Source organism: Haliotis rubra, unplaced genomic scaffold (assembly GCF_003918875.1).
Source record: "Haliotis rubra isolate DU_JTF1 unplaced genomic scaffold, ASM391887v1 Scf212, whole genome shotgun sequence".
NCBI classification, from domain to species: Eukaryota; Metazoa; Mollusca; class Gastropoda; order Lepetellida; family Haliotidae; genus Haliotis; species Haliotis rubra.
In genome coordinates this window covers 52,180-66,456 of record NW_025766137.1, presented here as the reverse complement: position 1 = coordinate 66,456, position 14,277 = coordinate 52,180, and the positions used below count along the sequence as shown (strand labels likewise).

Genomic DNA, 14,277 nt, shown 5'->3' with positions numbered 1-14,277 from the left:
TTTCTAACGAATGTAAGGTTGTTATTGGAGGTGACAAGCGTGTGTATGTGTGGAGAAAGGGCGATGAAGTAAACTGGATGCATTTAGTGTGTCGGCCCTCGCAACGTAAAGTACGATATGGGGGGGTGTCACCTTCAAGGGGATTGGAACTCTTACCCCAGTAAATGGTAACATCAATGCTGCAAAGTATATAGACATCCTTGAAAACAATCTTTGGCCAGTTATAGCCCTTCCTTACCCATCATTCTACAAACGAGCCATATGTATTCATGGACGATAATGCTCCCGTACATCGGGCCAGAAGTGTGAAAAACTACAAAGAAGAAAATGGTATTATTGACACAGAATGGCCCCCACAGTCTCCTGATCTCAATCTAATTGAAAATTTCTGGTTAACAATTAAGAGGCGGTTGCAGTCCGTCGCACATCGCATCAACAAACCTGACAAACCTTACGCAGAAATTCTGCATGTGTGGGAAAAGCTCTCACTTGATTATGTTAGAGACTTATATCGGTCTTTACCTGACCGTGCACCGGAAGTGCTGCATATGAAGGGTCAACTGACAAAATATTATGGTAAGACTTTCAAGCATTATCAAGTTACGTTGTTTGAGTTTCCCCTCCTTTTCCCGTGCGCATGACATTGTGAACGTCAAAATCACGTATACTTATGGCCAGGTACTGTACCACTTGCGTGATAACAACTCCCTGGTTATTGAATAGAGCAGCATTTCATTGTACATCGTTCAGGATAAACAAGCTGATTGAATGTTGATTGATTCCATTACTTGGACAATGGCGTGGATTTAGACTACAGATAGAATCTGTCAATTAGCTGTTCAACTAGCATCCAATCAACCTGTTTACAATTTGTTGATCTTACTCTCCTGCTGGCCCCGACCAACGATGTGCTACTTGCTAAATTACCTGTTGTTGTTAATTTACTGCTTGTCACTATGCATATATACTTCTACTAGTATTCACCTGGTTGTAGTAACTTTTGTCTTGATAACGGCGTGAGAATAAACATGGAAACTCCTCTCTATGCATCAACAAGAAATCGGCATCTGTAAAGTCGTACTGTAAGAATGCCGATCAAACAAGCATTGGATTACGATTGGCAGGTTTTAACATTTTCTAAACAAAAAAAAAGTTCTTTTGGCACGGGTGTCACTACGGAAACATATTTTATATCAATCATCAAAAGATGAACATGCAAATGTCGCTTCAAGCCTTTTAAGAGTCGCATTAAACAGCAGGCAACTGCAGATTTGAACACTCTTCTCTAACGGTTAGGGCTCAGGACGTCGACCTTTGGTCCAAACTTCACGTCCGTTAGCAAATAACATTGGATTATAGAGAGAATGATGGGCCTACGTGTTGTTAGAAGAGGATAATCCGGATTATGTGGCTGAGAGCACACCTAATGATATAACAAGCCAAATATATGTATAAAGATAGTGTTTATTTCAGTCTCAGTTCACTTAGTATATATACATTAAAACATAAAACACATACAAGGCATAAGCCACGAGTGCTAACGGGGGACTATATGGACAGATTTATTTAACCATGTTACAACATGCTACATTTTACAGGAATTATAAATAGCTATATTACATCATATTACGAAATGTTACAAAATATTACAAAATTTTAAATATACATGCACATTTATACGTACATTAAAACATAATTAAAGATGTAAAAGAAGAGACGCTGAATCAGCAAACTGTCTGACCAGTTGAACCTGGTGTCTCAGTTCTTGAAGACGACGTTCCAGGTATCGGTATTTCTTCTTCGTGGGTTGTCTGGCCTCCAGCATATTGCACCAACAAGAGGTAGGAATATACTTATGTTCAAGCTGAGCATTAGCCATTTCGAAATCAAATGTACACTTTCATGCTTCTTCTCATTATATATCCCCATGTAGTTAGAGGGGCACTGATCCAGCGCGATTAATGTTTCTCGCCAACAGTCTTATTACGAAACCAAGCTGCAAGCTGTTCAGTATCTGCTCCCTCGACCATGATGGACACAGGGACTGGGCTTCTGGCCACCTTGACAAAATTTCTTCAACCTAAACAGCGGGACATTAGGAAGGGTGGATGCCCATCAGATGCCGTTATTTGAAAATACCCCCGATAGTTCCTGTTTGACTGCAATAAAGTATCCCAGTAGTGTAGGCTTTTTTAGATTTTCTAATGCATAGATGGTATAGTGACTGATCCAATTTGATCTTATTTCTGTGTTTTTTTACCTCGATATTTAAAGGGGCACTGATCCAGAGCAATTTCCGTGGACTGGTTGTTGCTTTTGTTTTTGTTTTTGTACCCGGATGATATCCCAGAATTCTTGACTGGTCCGTGACCTCTGCTGCACCATCAAAATGCGCAATTGATAGTATAAGGTTATAGACTGAGCAACAACAAAAAATGGAATCTTTTTTCTCAATAATATTTCCATCTTCATTATTATGATAATTAAAAAAAACATTTTTAAGTTTAACCATCTGCCGGTGGTAAAGCATGTTAGGACTGAAAAATAACGAAGTCAATGTACGTCTTTGTATTTTAGTATTTTGTCTTATGATCCTAATTAGTTTATCATCATATTTGTATGCATTTTGAAACTTAATAAAAGGCACACAATCTGCTTATACTTATAGTGAATTTATAACATGACTGTAATATGTAGACATTTTATAGATTGCCAACGAGAATCATATTCACACACACGCCCTTAGTGCGACCTAGTTTATGTTGTCTGTCTCATTACACTTCACGGCGAAAAAATGATTCTGTTGAATGCTACAACAAATGAAGAAAAACAGAATGCAAATATTAAAATTAAAACAGACAAAAGTTATAGCAACTATGTCAGGCTATTACCTTGTTCGAGGAATGTATCCACCAATATCAACATAAAGGAATGAGATGCCATTCATCTGCAGCTGACAAAGAATCCCATTCCATGTCATGTGTCTTTTAACAGTCTAATATGTGAAAAAGTGATATGTCGTTATAACTAGTGGTCACTGCGACTGTGTAAAGTGTGTAAGTTAGCCATGATTGAAGATGAATTTCATTTTGTTATGATATGTCCAGCATATGAAAGCTTAAGATCTAAATACCTACTGTTTGTCTGTACATCCTATAATATAAAAACTAGTTTCATCAACCTAATGGCATCTAATGATACAAACATTATTATTAAGCTACAACATTATTTTCACTGTGCACTACGTCTGAGATACTAAAGTTTGTAACATGCAAATGCCAACCTGTTGCATCATCTGTATATGGGCCGGAGGCCACATATGCGGAATTAGGAGATAAACGTACTGTGTTTGAAAATTAGATGAATGTTAGACCAAATTGATAGTCTGTAAATTTCATTTGAAGCCGAACGCGTAGCATGAGGTTTCAAATGATTAATTTAGAGACAATCAATTCAGTCTAACATTCATCTAATTTCCAAACACAGTATGTTTATCTCCATTCTACCATAACTGATTTAACATCGAACTTCCTCGTCCTGCGGAAGACACTGCGTAATCCGGCATGGGACAAGAGGCGCATTGAAATCGTCTGTGAAGGGAGTGGTAGGTGCCGTTCGTATTTTTTTTAACATTGCAACATAAAAAATATTCTGTCCAAAGAAAACAAACTACTGTTTATTCAATGCAATAATGTAACACCTAAGAACTTGGTTTTTATACTCATAACTCCACACGACCGAAACCAGCCTATTGTTTTGTGTCCCGTGTTACTGTACCCCCCTGGCCACACTATAATGGAATCGTCTGACCTACTTATTTTCTTAGAAGTAGACAGTTACGCAACAGTTTGAAATGGCGGACGAGCCAGTGTTTACATTTTGCGAAAGGTTGAAATTCGAAGTGACAGTGGAAAATACTTGACTGACTGTCGAACCTGAACCCTGCAGAATCGAAGAATACATCTTTTTCTGATCGACCTATGACCTGTAACTCTTCAAAGACTGTTAATTTTTATGACTGGCAAGTGTCGATCATGATTTCACGTACGTGCCTCCACCCGGGCATGCGACGAAAGAGTGACAGACAGTGCTGCTTTGTGTACATGCGACTAACTTGGGATTCCTTGCAACATTGTTCTCATCATTTGGGACACAATTGTGGCCAAGCTTTTCAAAGTGTACGAATATAGCAGTGACAGCCTTGCAGGCAAGGAGGCAGAGAGCGGAATTCTCGTGGTTCAATTTTTGACATTTTGAACGATGCAACGGGACATGATGGAGTATGAGTGGCTAATATTTTGTGTTTCGCAAGACCGTTATCGTGCGAATTTCTCATTTCCATCACGTCTGTTGTGTTGATATTAGTCATGTTGGTGGCCAAGCTGAAGTCGTGCGACAGTGTTGTATACATGCGGAGTGAAGCGCCGTGAAATCAGACGCATTTTCAATCCAAATTGATACCGTCTGATTTTATTGACTGACCAATCAAATTCGAGCATTTCACGTAGCCATGGTGGAATAAACGATTGATTGATTGATAACTAGTGGTAGTTTCTCAACTGATCACGTCACTGTTTCAGGTTTTTCACATCGGTATATAGTCCCATTGGTCACCCAAGATAGCACACCTGGCAACTAATTGCATGATGTCCACCATTCTTTAAAAAAGTAATTTAGTTAGCCAATAATGAGCAATCAATCAACGTATTGGCGGTTAATCCTTTGAAGGAAAGACGTTGTTTTTACACAGGTACTTTACAACAGGGTGTATTCAGTATAGATTAGTAAATCTACATACATAAACACTACCTTTTGACAAATCCGCTGTGCAAGATAAAAGCAATTAATCAATCAGCGTTTCTACCACCAAGCATGGGTTACAACAAGGGAGTAGTATTCGCTATATTACATGCAATTTAATTTGCCTGAAAAAACTTATGGGCCGACACTGTTTGGAGGATATGAAAAGAACTTCATTGTTGCATAAGAAATACATGGAAATATTATTGAGTAAAAAAGATTTCATTTTTGTTCATCAATCTATACCTATACTATCTATTGTGCATGCGGGTGGCGCAACAGTGATCACGGACCAGTCAAGAATACTGGGATATCATCCGGGTACTCAGGTGAGAAAAACAGTAGCAAAAGCAACAACCAGTCCATGGAAATTGCTCTGGATCAGTGCCCCTTTAAATGTGTTCATCATTATCATGTTTTGATCATGTTTTGACACGATCGGCTTCCGTGTGCGATGTGTTCACTTCCATCAACCATCAGCCTTGTAATAACACGTCACATGAGATTAGCCATTTTATATCACCCAAACTTCAAAGCGTACCGCTTGTCGACGTCCTGAGCCTTATAAGAATCGAAAGGTCGGTTTCCTGAGCCTACACCTTCTCAGACTATAATTGTCATGTAAGTGGTAATAATTCCTGAGCATTAAAGATCAGATTGGCTTGCTTATTTTGGAATATCATGCTTTTCATAAAGTTAAACTAGAATCTCATAAACTATTTGCCTCTGGAAACATCTGTATAATATGAACTTGTGTACTGATTTCTCTAGAAATTATTTAACGTGATCTAAACTTAATAATGTATTAAACATTCAGTCACTTTGTATTGTAAATAACCAAATTAATTAGTTACACTATGAAGTTTTTAAGAAGGAATTCATTTGGGTTGTTTTTTTGCCTCAGTCCACCCGTGTGTGGACAACATAACCAATTATCTATTAACAAGTTCATGATATTTCGTGAATACACCAATTGCATAACACCGTCTCTGACCACAAACCCAAATGGGTTGTTCTCTATTCGCCTACATCCCTATTCGCCTAGTCTTAAAACAACATTTCATGCTTTGTTGACTGTTGATTACGCAATGATAAACCACCCAAACAGTCCATCACTTGTGGCAGGGGTTAATTAGAGGGTACCAATTAGAGATTGTTTTTTATTCCCAGGCAAGGGTTCACTTTTATGACATGTAATAAACCTTGTCCAGTCAGTCAGTGAGTCCGGTAAACGTATATTTAGTCCATGATGTAATGTAGGTCTATGTAATTTGTGTTTATACAAACCGTGACAGAGGAAAATATTTGCGCTTCTGTGGATAACAAGTAAAACATGCACTTAAAACAGTATTTTGGAATATGCTAGCCATACTAGGGGCAAATATAACAGTCAATATCAATTTTTGACACTTAGAACGAGAAGGATGCAGATGAGTGAATACTGTATATAGAATTGGTTCCTAGTTGATCGCATAGGACGACGAATAGAAAACACTTCCTTTAAACAAGATCCCAACTTTCAAAAATGTATCTCTTCACGCATCAGATGCAGTTACATTAATATAAAGCACAAATGGATAATATCAAAATACTGCTTATATTCCTGCAGTTCTCATAAATAGATATGTCATATGCAAGATGCATTATGTATATCAACAGTAAGAACTCTTACAGAACAAAAGATGCATGAAATAGTAAGTCTACACACTCATGGGGATCCTTGGGTAAAGGAGAAACTGAAAGAAGTAGTGGTAAAATCCTTCCTAATTTTCCAATTTTTGGAAATGATATTTTCAAATTGGAAATTTTTGGAAATCACCATTTTTTTTGTGGGGGGATATCATAGATAGAAAATGTGATATAACAGAAACCTCCCATCGAATAAATTTAGCATATCGACACAGGTGCATAGCATTAACTGCCGGGCAGGCAAAGGGATGAACTATGATTTGAACCTTACAAAAACATTAACCACCTGCGGTAGTGATAGGGATTAAGAATGCAGAATAAATTTTTTACAATAACTCTCTCACATTTCTTGGCTACATAGTTTTGGGACTTTTTAAATATTTGGACGATGGCTGTCCTGAATTAGTCACTATAACAGCTTTCCAGAGTGCAAACCGGGAAAGGCACTCCACAATGTTACAAACATAGTTGAACCCTTTCTAGGTGGGCATCTTCTTAAGATCTATTTGCTACCGGGAGTTAGGATAAGTCGCAGGAATTGGCTTCCTCGTCCGGGTGGTTTTGGGTAAATTCACTGCACTGTTGCATTCCTCACATTTTACATTGATGTCAAACAACACCTTAACAGCTTCCCGTACAACCGGGAAAACAGAGCGGCGAATGCTTTAATAAATGGCCGCCGATCCAGTGTGTGGTTTTTAACAATGATTTTTACCATTTCTTCTTTAGTGCAACATGGCCGATGTGGGGTGTCTTATTCAACACTTTTCTTAAAAATCACTTGTGATGTTTCGTCAAAGAAATAATTCTCAAGGATATTCCTTACCATTCTTTCATTGGCTGCAAACAAGAAGATCTTGCAAATCATTACACTTCCCCATTTTGGATTAAGCGTTTTCAGTTTTGTAATCTCACATATTGTTTCCATGTTGTTCCAAAATGTTTCTGCATTGGGATCTTTTGATACAGGTTTCTTCTTCTTTGTAGGTGGCTCTGCAATTACAAAACCATCATTTTCTATGGTTCCCATTTTCTTAGCTTTGAAGATTTTCCTGAGATTATTATCGCCATGAACGGTTAGTGTCGAATAACATCGGGAACGGTTAGCGATTATGTTATCGCGTAATGACATCATTATGCAAAGACGTCATGTAAAAATTGAACAATCAAACAGATTAGGAAACCCGCCATAGATCTAAATCCTACATATATACATGATGCAGTGGTTTCCCAGAAAGCTGCTCCTTTAATGACCGATTCTGGGCAAACTTGGTGAATAACTTCACCTGGTTATCCCCATCACTATTCTGTCCCACAGTCCATCACCATCAACAAAATCAACTTCAACTTTGAGATTTTGTCCAGCCATTACATGCTTAAAATAGCTGTGGAACGCCTTGTTTTCTTCATGAGTCTTTGACATGCATCACCAGAGGGTCATCTGATGAATAAATATGTGCAAAAGTACACAATAAAATTCTATCATGAAGAGCCACTGCATCAATCAAACCCCAACCTCCAGAATTGATTAGCATATATACACATGGAACTTAATAAGAACCCCCTGATATATTTCATCTTAGTAATGTAGCTATCGATGATGATCATATGTCAATGGTGCCATTGAATAGGTAATGAAAAACAAGTTTTCATTTTGAAAGGGTTTGCCAAACACAATCCACATGCATGTGAATCGTGCTACCCGCTCATATCATGAAAAACCAAGGACCGAGTTAAGAGAAACAGTTAAGATGTAAGTGTCAGGGGAATTCCATCTAGATGATTCATGGCTACCTGGATATTATTATGTATTCATAAGAATTTTTAACATTATCAACAATGATAATAATTCTTAGAATACTACCTCTAATATGTGAGGTTTAGGCCCACCCATAAATGGCCCAGTAGTCCCAGAGTACCTTAGGAAAAATTAGAAAGTGTTTCCATGCTGCCACTTGAGTTTCAGACAATATCAGAACAAATTTCTGTTGTTTTTTTATCACTGAAATGTACAGCAACATGCTGAGACGTCTCACTGAAAACCTTGAATTTCACCCTGATCTTGTTCATGTGCACAATATGAAAAATGTCACTAGTCAGGTAAGCCATGATGCTATGTTTAAAATGAACTAAATTTACTCCTGATTTTTTCACATTTTTGTCTGAACATTTCATCTGTTCCAATGCACTGTGTACATGATCTTTGATTTGTTGCAGGATTCATCCAACAAAGATCTGGAGATGTTGAAAGATCAAATCAGCCAACTGCGAGAGAAACTAAGGCAAGGTCACCAGGAGCATAAGGAGGTCATAGAAGCCAAAGATTTGAAAATCAACCACCTAAGTAAAACACTGCAGGCAGATCAGGAACAACACAGACAAACACTCATAACAATTAAATCTCAACATGCCAAACAAATCAAGGAAATGGAGTATGAATTAAAGAAGCAGAGGGAGAGGACCATTGCAATGTTAGCAGAGAAGGATGGAGAAATCGCAGCACTGAAAACTTTTACAAGTCACAATGTGAACCCAGAATATGTCAGTGATATGAATGAATGCTCAGATGTTGCCATGGAACCTGGCAAGCAAGAAGATACTGATGGGAAAGATGCAGTGAAAGAACTTCTTGCTCAGTCACATGGACATCCGGGAGAAACTTTGCTGTTACACTTTTCCCAAGAACAGGCACGAAGGGATGTGGAGCTGTCAAGTTTGAGGAAACATAAAAGACAGTTAGAAGGAGCATTAAGGGATATCGAACATGCCAGTACCCTAAGGCAAGATAAACTCAGAGAAGAAAATGAGAAGTTAACAGAAGAACTATGGAAACAGCAAAGAAATGTCACGCGAGAAAATGCCAATCTGGAGTACTTAAAAAATGTAGTGTATAATTTTCTCATAAGCTCAGATAAAAGTGGCAAAAAGCAGATGTTAAAGGCCATTATGACAATATTGCAGTTCAGTCCAAAAGAGAAAGATATGGTAAATTCAAATGCTTCTTTGTAGGGTGCTGAAAATTATGCAGTCATATTTACTGTTGAGACAAAATTTCCCCTTTTTTGTCCAGATACTTCTTTTTTCCATGAATCATACACTGAAATTTTTACAGTACACTCAACCATCCTACCTACAGTAGACAGTGGTCCAAGCAACGTGCATTGCTCATAAGAATGTGAAACAAACCGATCCTCCTTCAACTCTTGTGTAGTATCAAGAGTATTGACACAGTGTCTTTGTTGACATGGATAGCTGATAAACTGCATCTATCCAAGAGCATTTCATCAGTGAATATCAACTTTTTTCATCAAGGATCAGGTTACAGCCATTATCACTTTGTTCTGTCAAATATCCACATTCCTTGATGCAGGATTCAAGGCACTTATTCAAGTTTGGGATGGTGTATATAATCTCCAATAAGGAAAAGAGTTTTTATGGATGTCAACTTCTTTATTAGGAGGAACACAACATTTCGGAGTATATGTTTGCATTGTTCCTCATAATATAGAAGTTGACATCCATAAAATCTCTCTTCCTTATGTGTATCACTTCTGAATGCCATTCAAAGACCTATACTACTCACACTTTGCTAAGGATCACAAGAATTCCCAACTTTACTAAACATAGATTTATAATTTGAAATTGTATCCATTTAAAACTAGATAAATAATGACATGGTAACCCCTCTTTAGGCAAACAGCCACTTTAATCTAACCTTATGCACTTGATATGAGGAACTATAAAAAAGGTTTTCATGGCACCAATCAACCATTTTGCAAATCATGGAACAAGTCATTGACAAATAAACAACACATGTCAATAGCAGGTATGGGATCCACCAGATGCAGTGACATACTGAAACCTAGGATTCATGATTACAATAAGCTTAGATATTTAAACCAAATTAGACCCCACATCATAGTTTTCTGTTGAATCAATGATTTGATCCTCAGCAAAGTGTGAATAGTATATAATCTCCAATGTTCTCAATAGAGAGCACCCATGTGAATAGGTTTCACACAGTGTATGGAACAATTCACCACTGATGATCGGAACTGGTTCTTTTGGGTAAAGAGATCAAGAGGATGTTGTATGCTATAAATCTGCTTTGAATAACCTCTGGAACATTACTTTAGAAATGAGCCATAGTCACAATGTCTCTGGCCTGAAAAGCCCTGACTTCTGTTTGTTAAAGGTGTGATTAACACATTTGTAGCTACAGTGACTGCTACAAAAGTTTGAAAATGTGAGTGAACTCCAATCCTCGTTGCACTCTTACTAGCTGGCAGATCAATCCAGAAAGTTTCGTCCACCATTGTTGGATCTATCAATAGTACTGAGACACCATGTGCTGTATGTGAACTGTGTCAGTTTAAGCGGAAGAACACCAAAGTTTTCCTTGGTCTCCAATTTGATTTTACAGTGAAGAATCACTTGCCAGGACAGCCAGATAGACTTTTTACTATTCCACTGCTGTCAACGATTCTTGGGCCTGATGATACAGAAAAACTGTCGCTTTGCCCTGTCAGAGAACTGAACCACCATAGCATTTCAGATGTGATCAACCGGTGAGGTGATCCACACTATTCACTATCCTCTACTCTTACGAGCACTCATGTTGTCTCACCTTATGCAAGTGAGTTTCTTCAAAATTGGCTCTGTTCACCCAGCAGAAACTGTGTACCTGGTGGGAGATGTCATATGACTATTTCAGTTTCTAGTGCTTAACAGGCAGCTTGGGTTATGCAGGGTAATAATGGGGAATTTTATAAGCATGCGTAGCATGCGAAATGAAATTATAATTTTGTGAGTAAACTGAAATAAGGTCTAAATACGATGGTTGAAAGTTACCTGTGTAGTACTTTTTTTGCAAATAAACTTGTATCCGAACCATCAATTTGTTTGTTGTAGAACCTGTTAAATATGCCTGCTTTAGACCAATTGGCACATTTCATTATGTCTTCTACAGACATTCCCTGAGCTTTGGCTTTCGATGTAGCCGCTGCCCTGGTTGAGTGAGCTTGGAATTTGTCCACGTCAATCCCTGCCAGTGACATAATGTTCTTCAACCAATTGGAAACGGTACATGTAACGACTGGTTTGTGTGGAGCCGTGTACCCTAAGAAGAGTTGCTGTTTTTGTTCTGTGTTTGTACGCCAATGTTTTGTCCGTTTTAAGTAGGCTTTAAGTGTGATAATCGGATCCAGAGTCGTTTGAGTGAACGGATACAGAGTTATTTTCTCTGATTTGAAACCAACTTTCTTAGTTTTTGTGTGTCTGATTAAAGTCATTTCAACTTTATCTCCCAAATCCTGAATGTGCTCTGGATTGATGCTGTGTATCTCACAAGCTTGACTAGCGTTAGTCAATGCTAGTAACATAGCTAGTTTGTGCGTCAAGGTTTTGTCTGGTAAAGCCTCATTCTGCCCTAGTTTTGAAATGTAGTTCAGTACTATTCCAACATCCCAGATGTCAGAGTATTTGCGGGCTGGTGGTCTCTCATTGAAAATGGCAGTCATTGTTTCTTTGATAGCGTCATACTGACCTACTGGTATCCCATTAATTTTAGGATGTATCTAAGAAATAGCTGATCGAAGTGTCACTGAGGAAGTTGATTATATCTGCCAAAATGGCTTGAAACGGATCAACTTCCCTTTCAACACACCAACTACTCCAGTGGGGGTCTGGTCTCCAACTGGCGTAAATGTCAAATTGGTAATTTAATCTGTCTGCAAATAGATCAATTTGCAATGCTCCCCTTAATCGATTGATCTGATCGAATACTGACTTCTTCAGCATCCAGTTGCTGGATCTGTGAAATGCCTGGATTCCCAGTCTGCCATCGGATTCTCCTTCCCTGGGAGGTATTCTGCTGTTAATGATATCTTCTCTCTATGCAGAAGTCCCAGATTTGTTGGGCCAGGTTGACTAGGACAATGGACCTCGTTCCGCCTTTCTTGTTGATGTAAGCCACTGCTGTTTTGTTGTCCATTCTGATGTGAACTTGTATTTGCGATTTTGCTTTCACAAATGTTTGTATGGTTCGTAGGCTTGCCTTCAATTCCAGTGCGTTTATGTGATGCACTTGTTCTTCTGGGCTTCACCGTCCCCCCGTCATTTGTGATTGGCAGACTGCTCCCCAACCTAATAGGGATAAGTCTGTGGTGATCGTTAGGTCTGGAGATGGGTTGATGAATGACTTTCCATTCCACTCGTTCAGGTGGTCTATCCACCATTTGAGTTCTTCTTTGCACACATCTGAGATTTCTATCTTGTCGTCGTATTGTCTTTGTTGACAATGCTCGTGTCTTCAACATTTGCAGTTTCCTGTAATACAAAGGGGCTGGTAGAATTGCCATTATTGAAGCTGTGCACATCCCTATTAGTTTTGATAACTCTCGTGCTGTAGTGTTCCTCTGGGAGATCATTGTTCTGCATTCCTGTATTATTTTGTCTGTTTTGTTTGACGGTAATGCTAAGGTCATTTTCTTCGTGTCTATTTTGAACCCCCAAAACTCCATCTGTTGTGATGGTTCTAACATGGACTTTTTCCAGTTGATCACGAAGCCCAGTTTCTGCAGTAGTAAGATGGCAGAGTTTTTGTCCATGATAAGGTGTTCCTGATTCTGATTGGTGATAATCAGATCGTCTAAGTAAATTGCGATCCTCATGCCCAGACGTCTGAGTATGGATATGACGGGCTTCATGAGTTTTGTGGAAACTCTGGGTGCTGATGCCGAGCCGAATGGAAGGCATTGAAACTGGTAAGTTTCTGTTTCCCATTGGAAACAGAAATTGCTTGTGCTTGTTGTGTATTGGTACGCAGAAATATGCGTCCTTCAGATCTAGTTTTATCATATAATTGTTCTCCATCAGCATCTCTGTGACTGTCACCATTCCTTCCATCTTGAAATGTTGATAAGTCACAAACTTGTTCAATCATTTGGCATTGAATACTGGTCGGTATCCTCCTGACTTTTTGTCTGTTACAGAGATTGTGCTCAAGAATTGCGAATTGTTCAGTAGGACTTTGCAAATTGCCCCCATCTGTAGCATTTTGTCTATCTCTGTTGACATGATCTGTTTGTCTTGACTGGACATTGTGCGACCGGGTTGTTCTGGTATGGTCTTTGATTGAACATTATTTTGCACCCTTTTACTGTTTGCAATATGGTTTGGTCTTTGGTTATCTTCTCCCAATTGCTTACAAAGTGTCTGATGCCCGCCCACCCCACGAAACACACACACACACACACACACACCAATTTCTGTTGAGTGTATGTCTAGAAGGGTTAACTGATCTATTTGAGGCTGGTTCTGTGACACTGGGATATTCATGGGATATTTCAGAGGCTGAGCATGCAGTATTTGTGGGTTTGATAATGAAAGTGACATACCTTTTGGTTTGATTGCTGTTGGGCATGGCGTTGTTTCCTGAACCTCTGCCTCTGTTATAACTGTTGAGGCGGCCTCTGCTGTGCTGTCGACTGTAAGTGACTGGGTTGGCATAAGGAAATCGGCCTCCGCCTCTGTTCTTGACGGGAGGCCTCCCTTGAAAGGGTGCTTGAAAGGTCACCTCTCTGTCTTGCTTGAACAGCTTCGGTCTCTTATGAGAAAAGGTGAACTGGTTTTCAATTGACTTTCGCTTCTTGCGTTCTCTGGATACTTTATCCAATTTCTTGTAGAATGTCTTCCCAAACAATTTCTTTGAAGAGAGATGTTTAGCATTCTTAGTCAAGAATCGCTGGGCTTTCTTCTGATTCTTCATTATTTTGGCCAGGATGTTAA

General features: G+C 38.8%; 1 protein-coding gene across 1 annotated transcript in view; it reads left to right on the top strand.

Annotated features, from left to right (window-relative positions):
* The window catches only part of LOC124276722 (GRIP and coiled-coil domain-containing protein 1-like), an 83,806-nt gene extending 73,793 nt beyond the window's left edge, over nt 1-10,013 (top strand). The window contains exon 7 of the mRNA XM_046712364.1: nt 8,707-10,013. Within this exon, the coding sequence (XP_046568320.1) occupies nt 8,707-9,498 (792 nt within the window). The 3' untranslated portion in view covers nt 9,499-10,013. The remainder of the gene's footprint in view (nt 1-8,706) is intronic.
* The last annotated feature ends 4,264 nt before the right edge of the window (nt 10,014-14,277 follow it).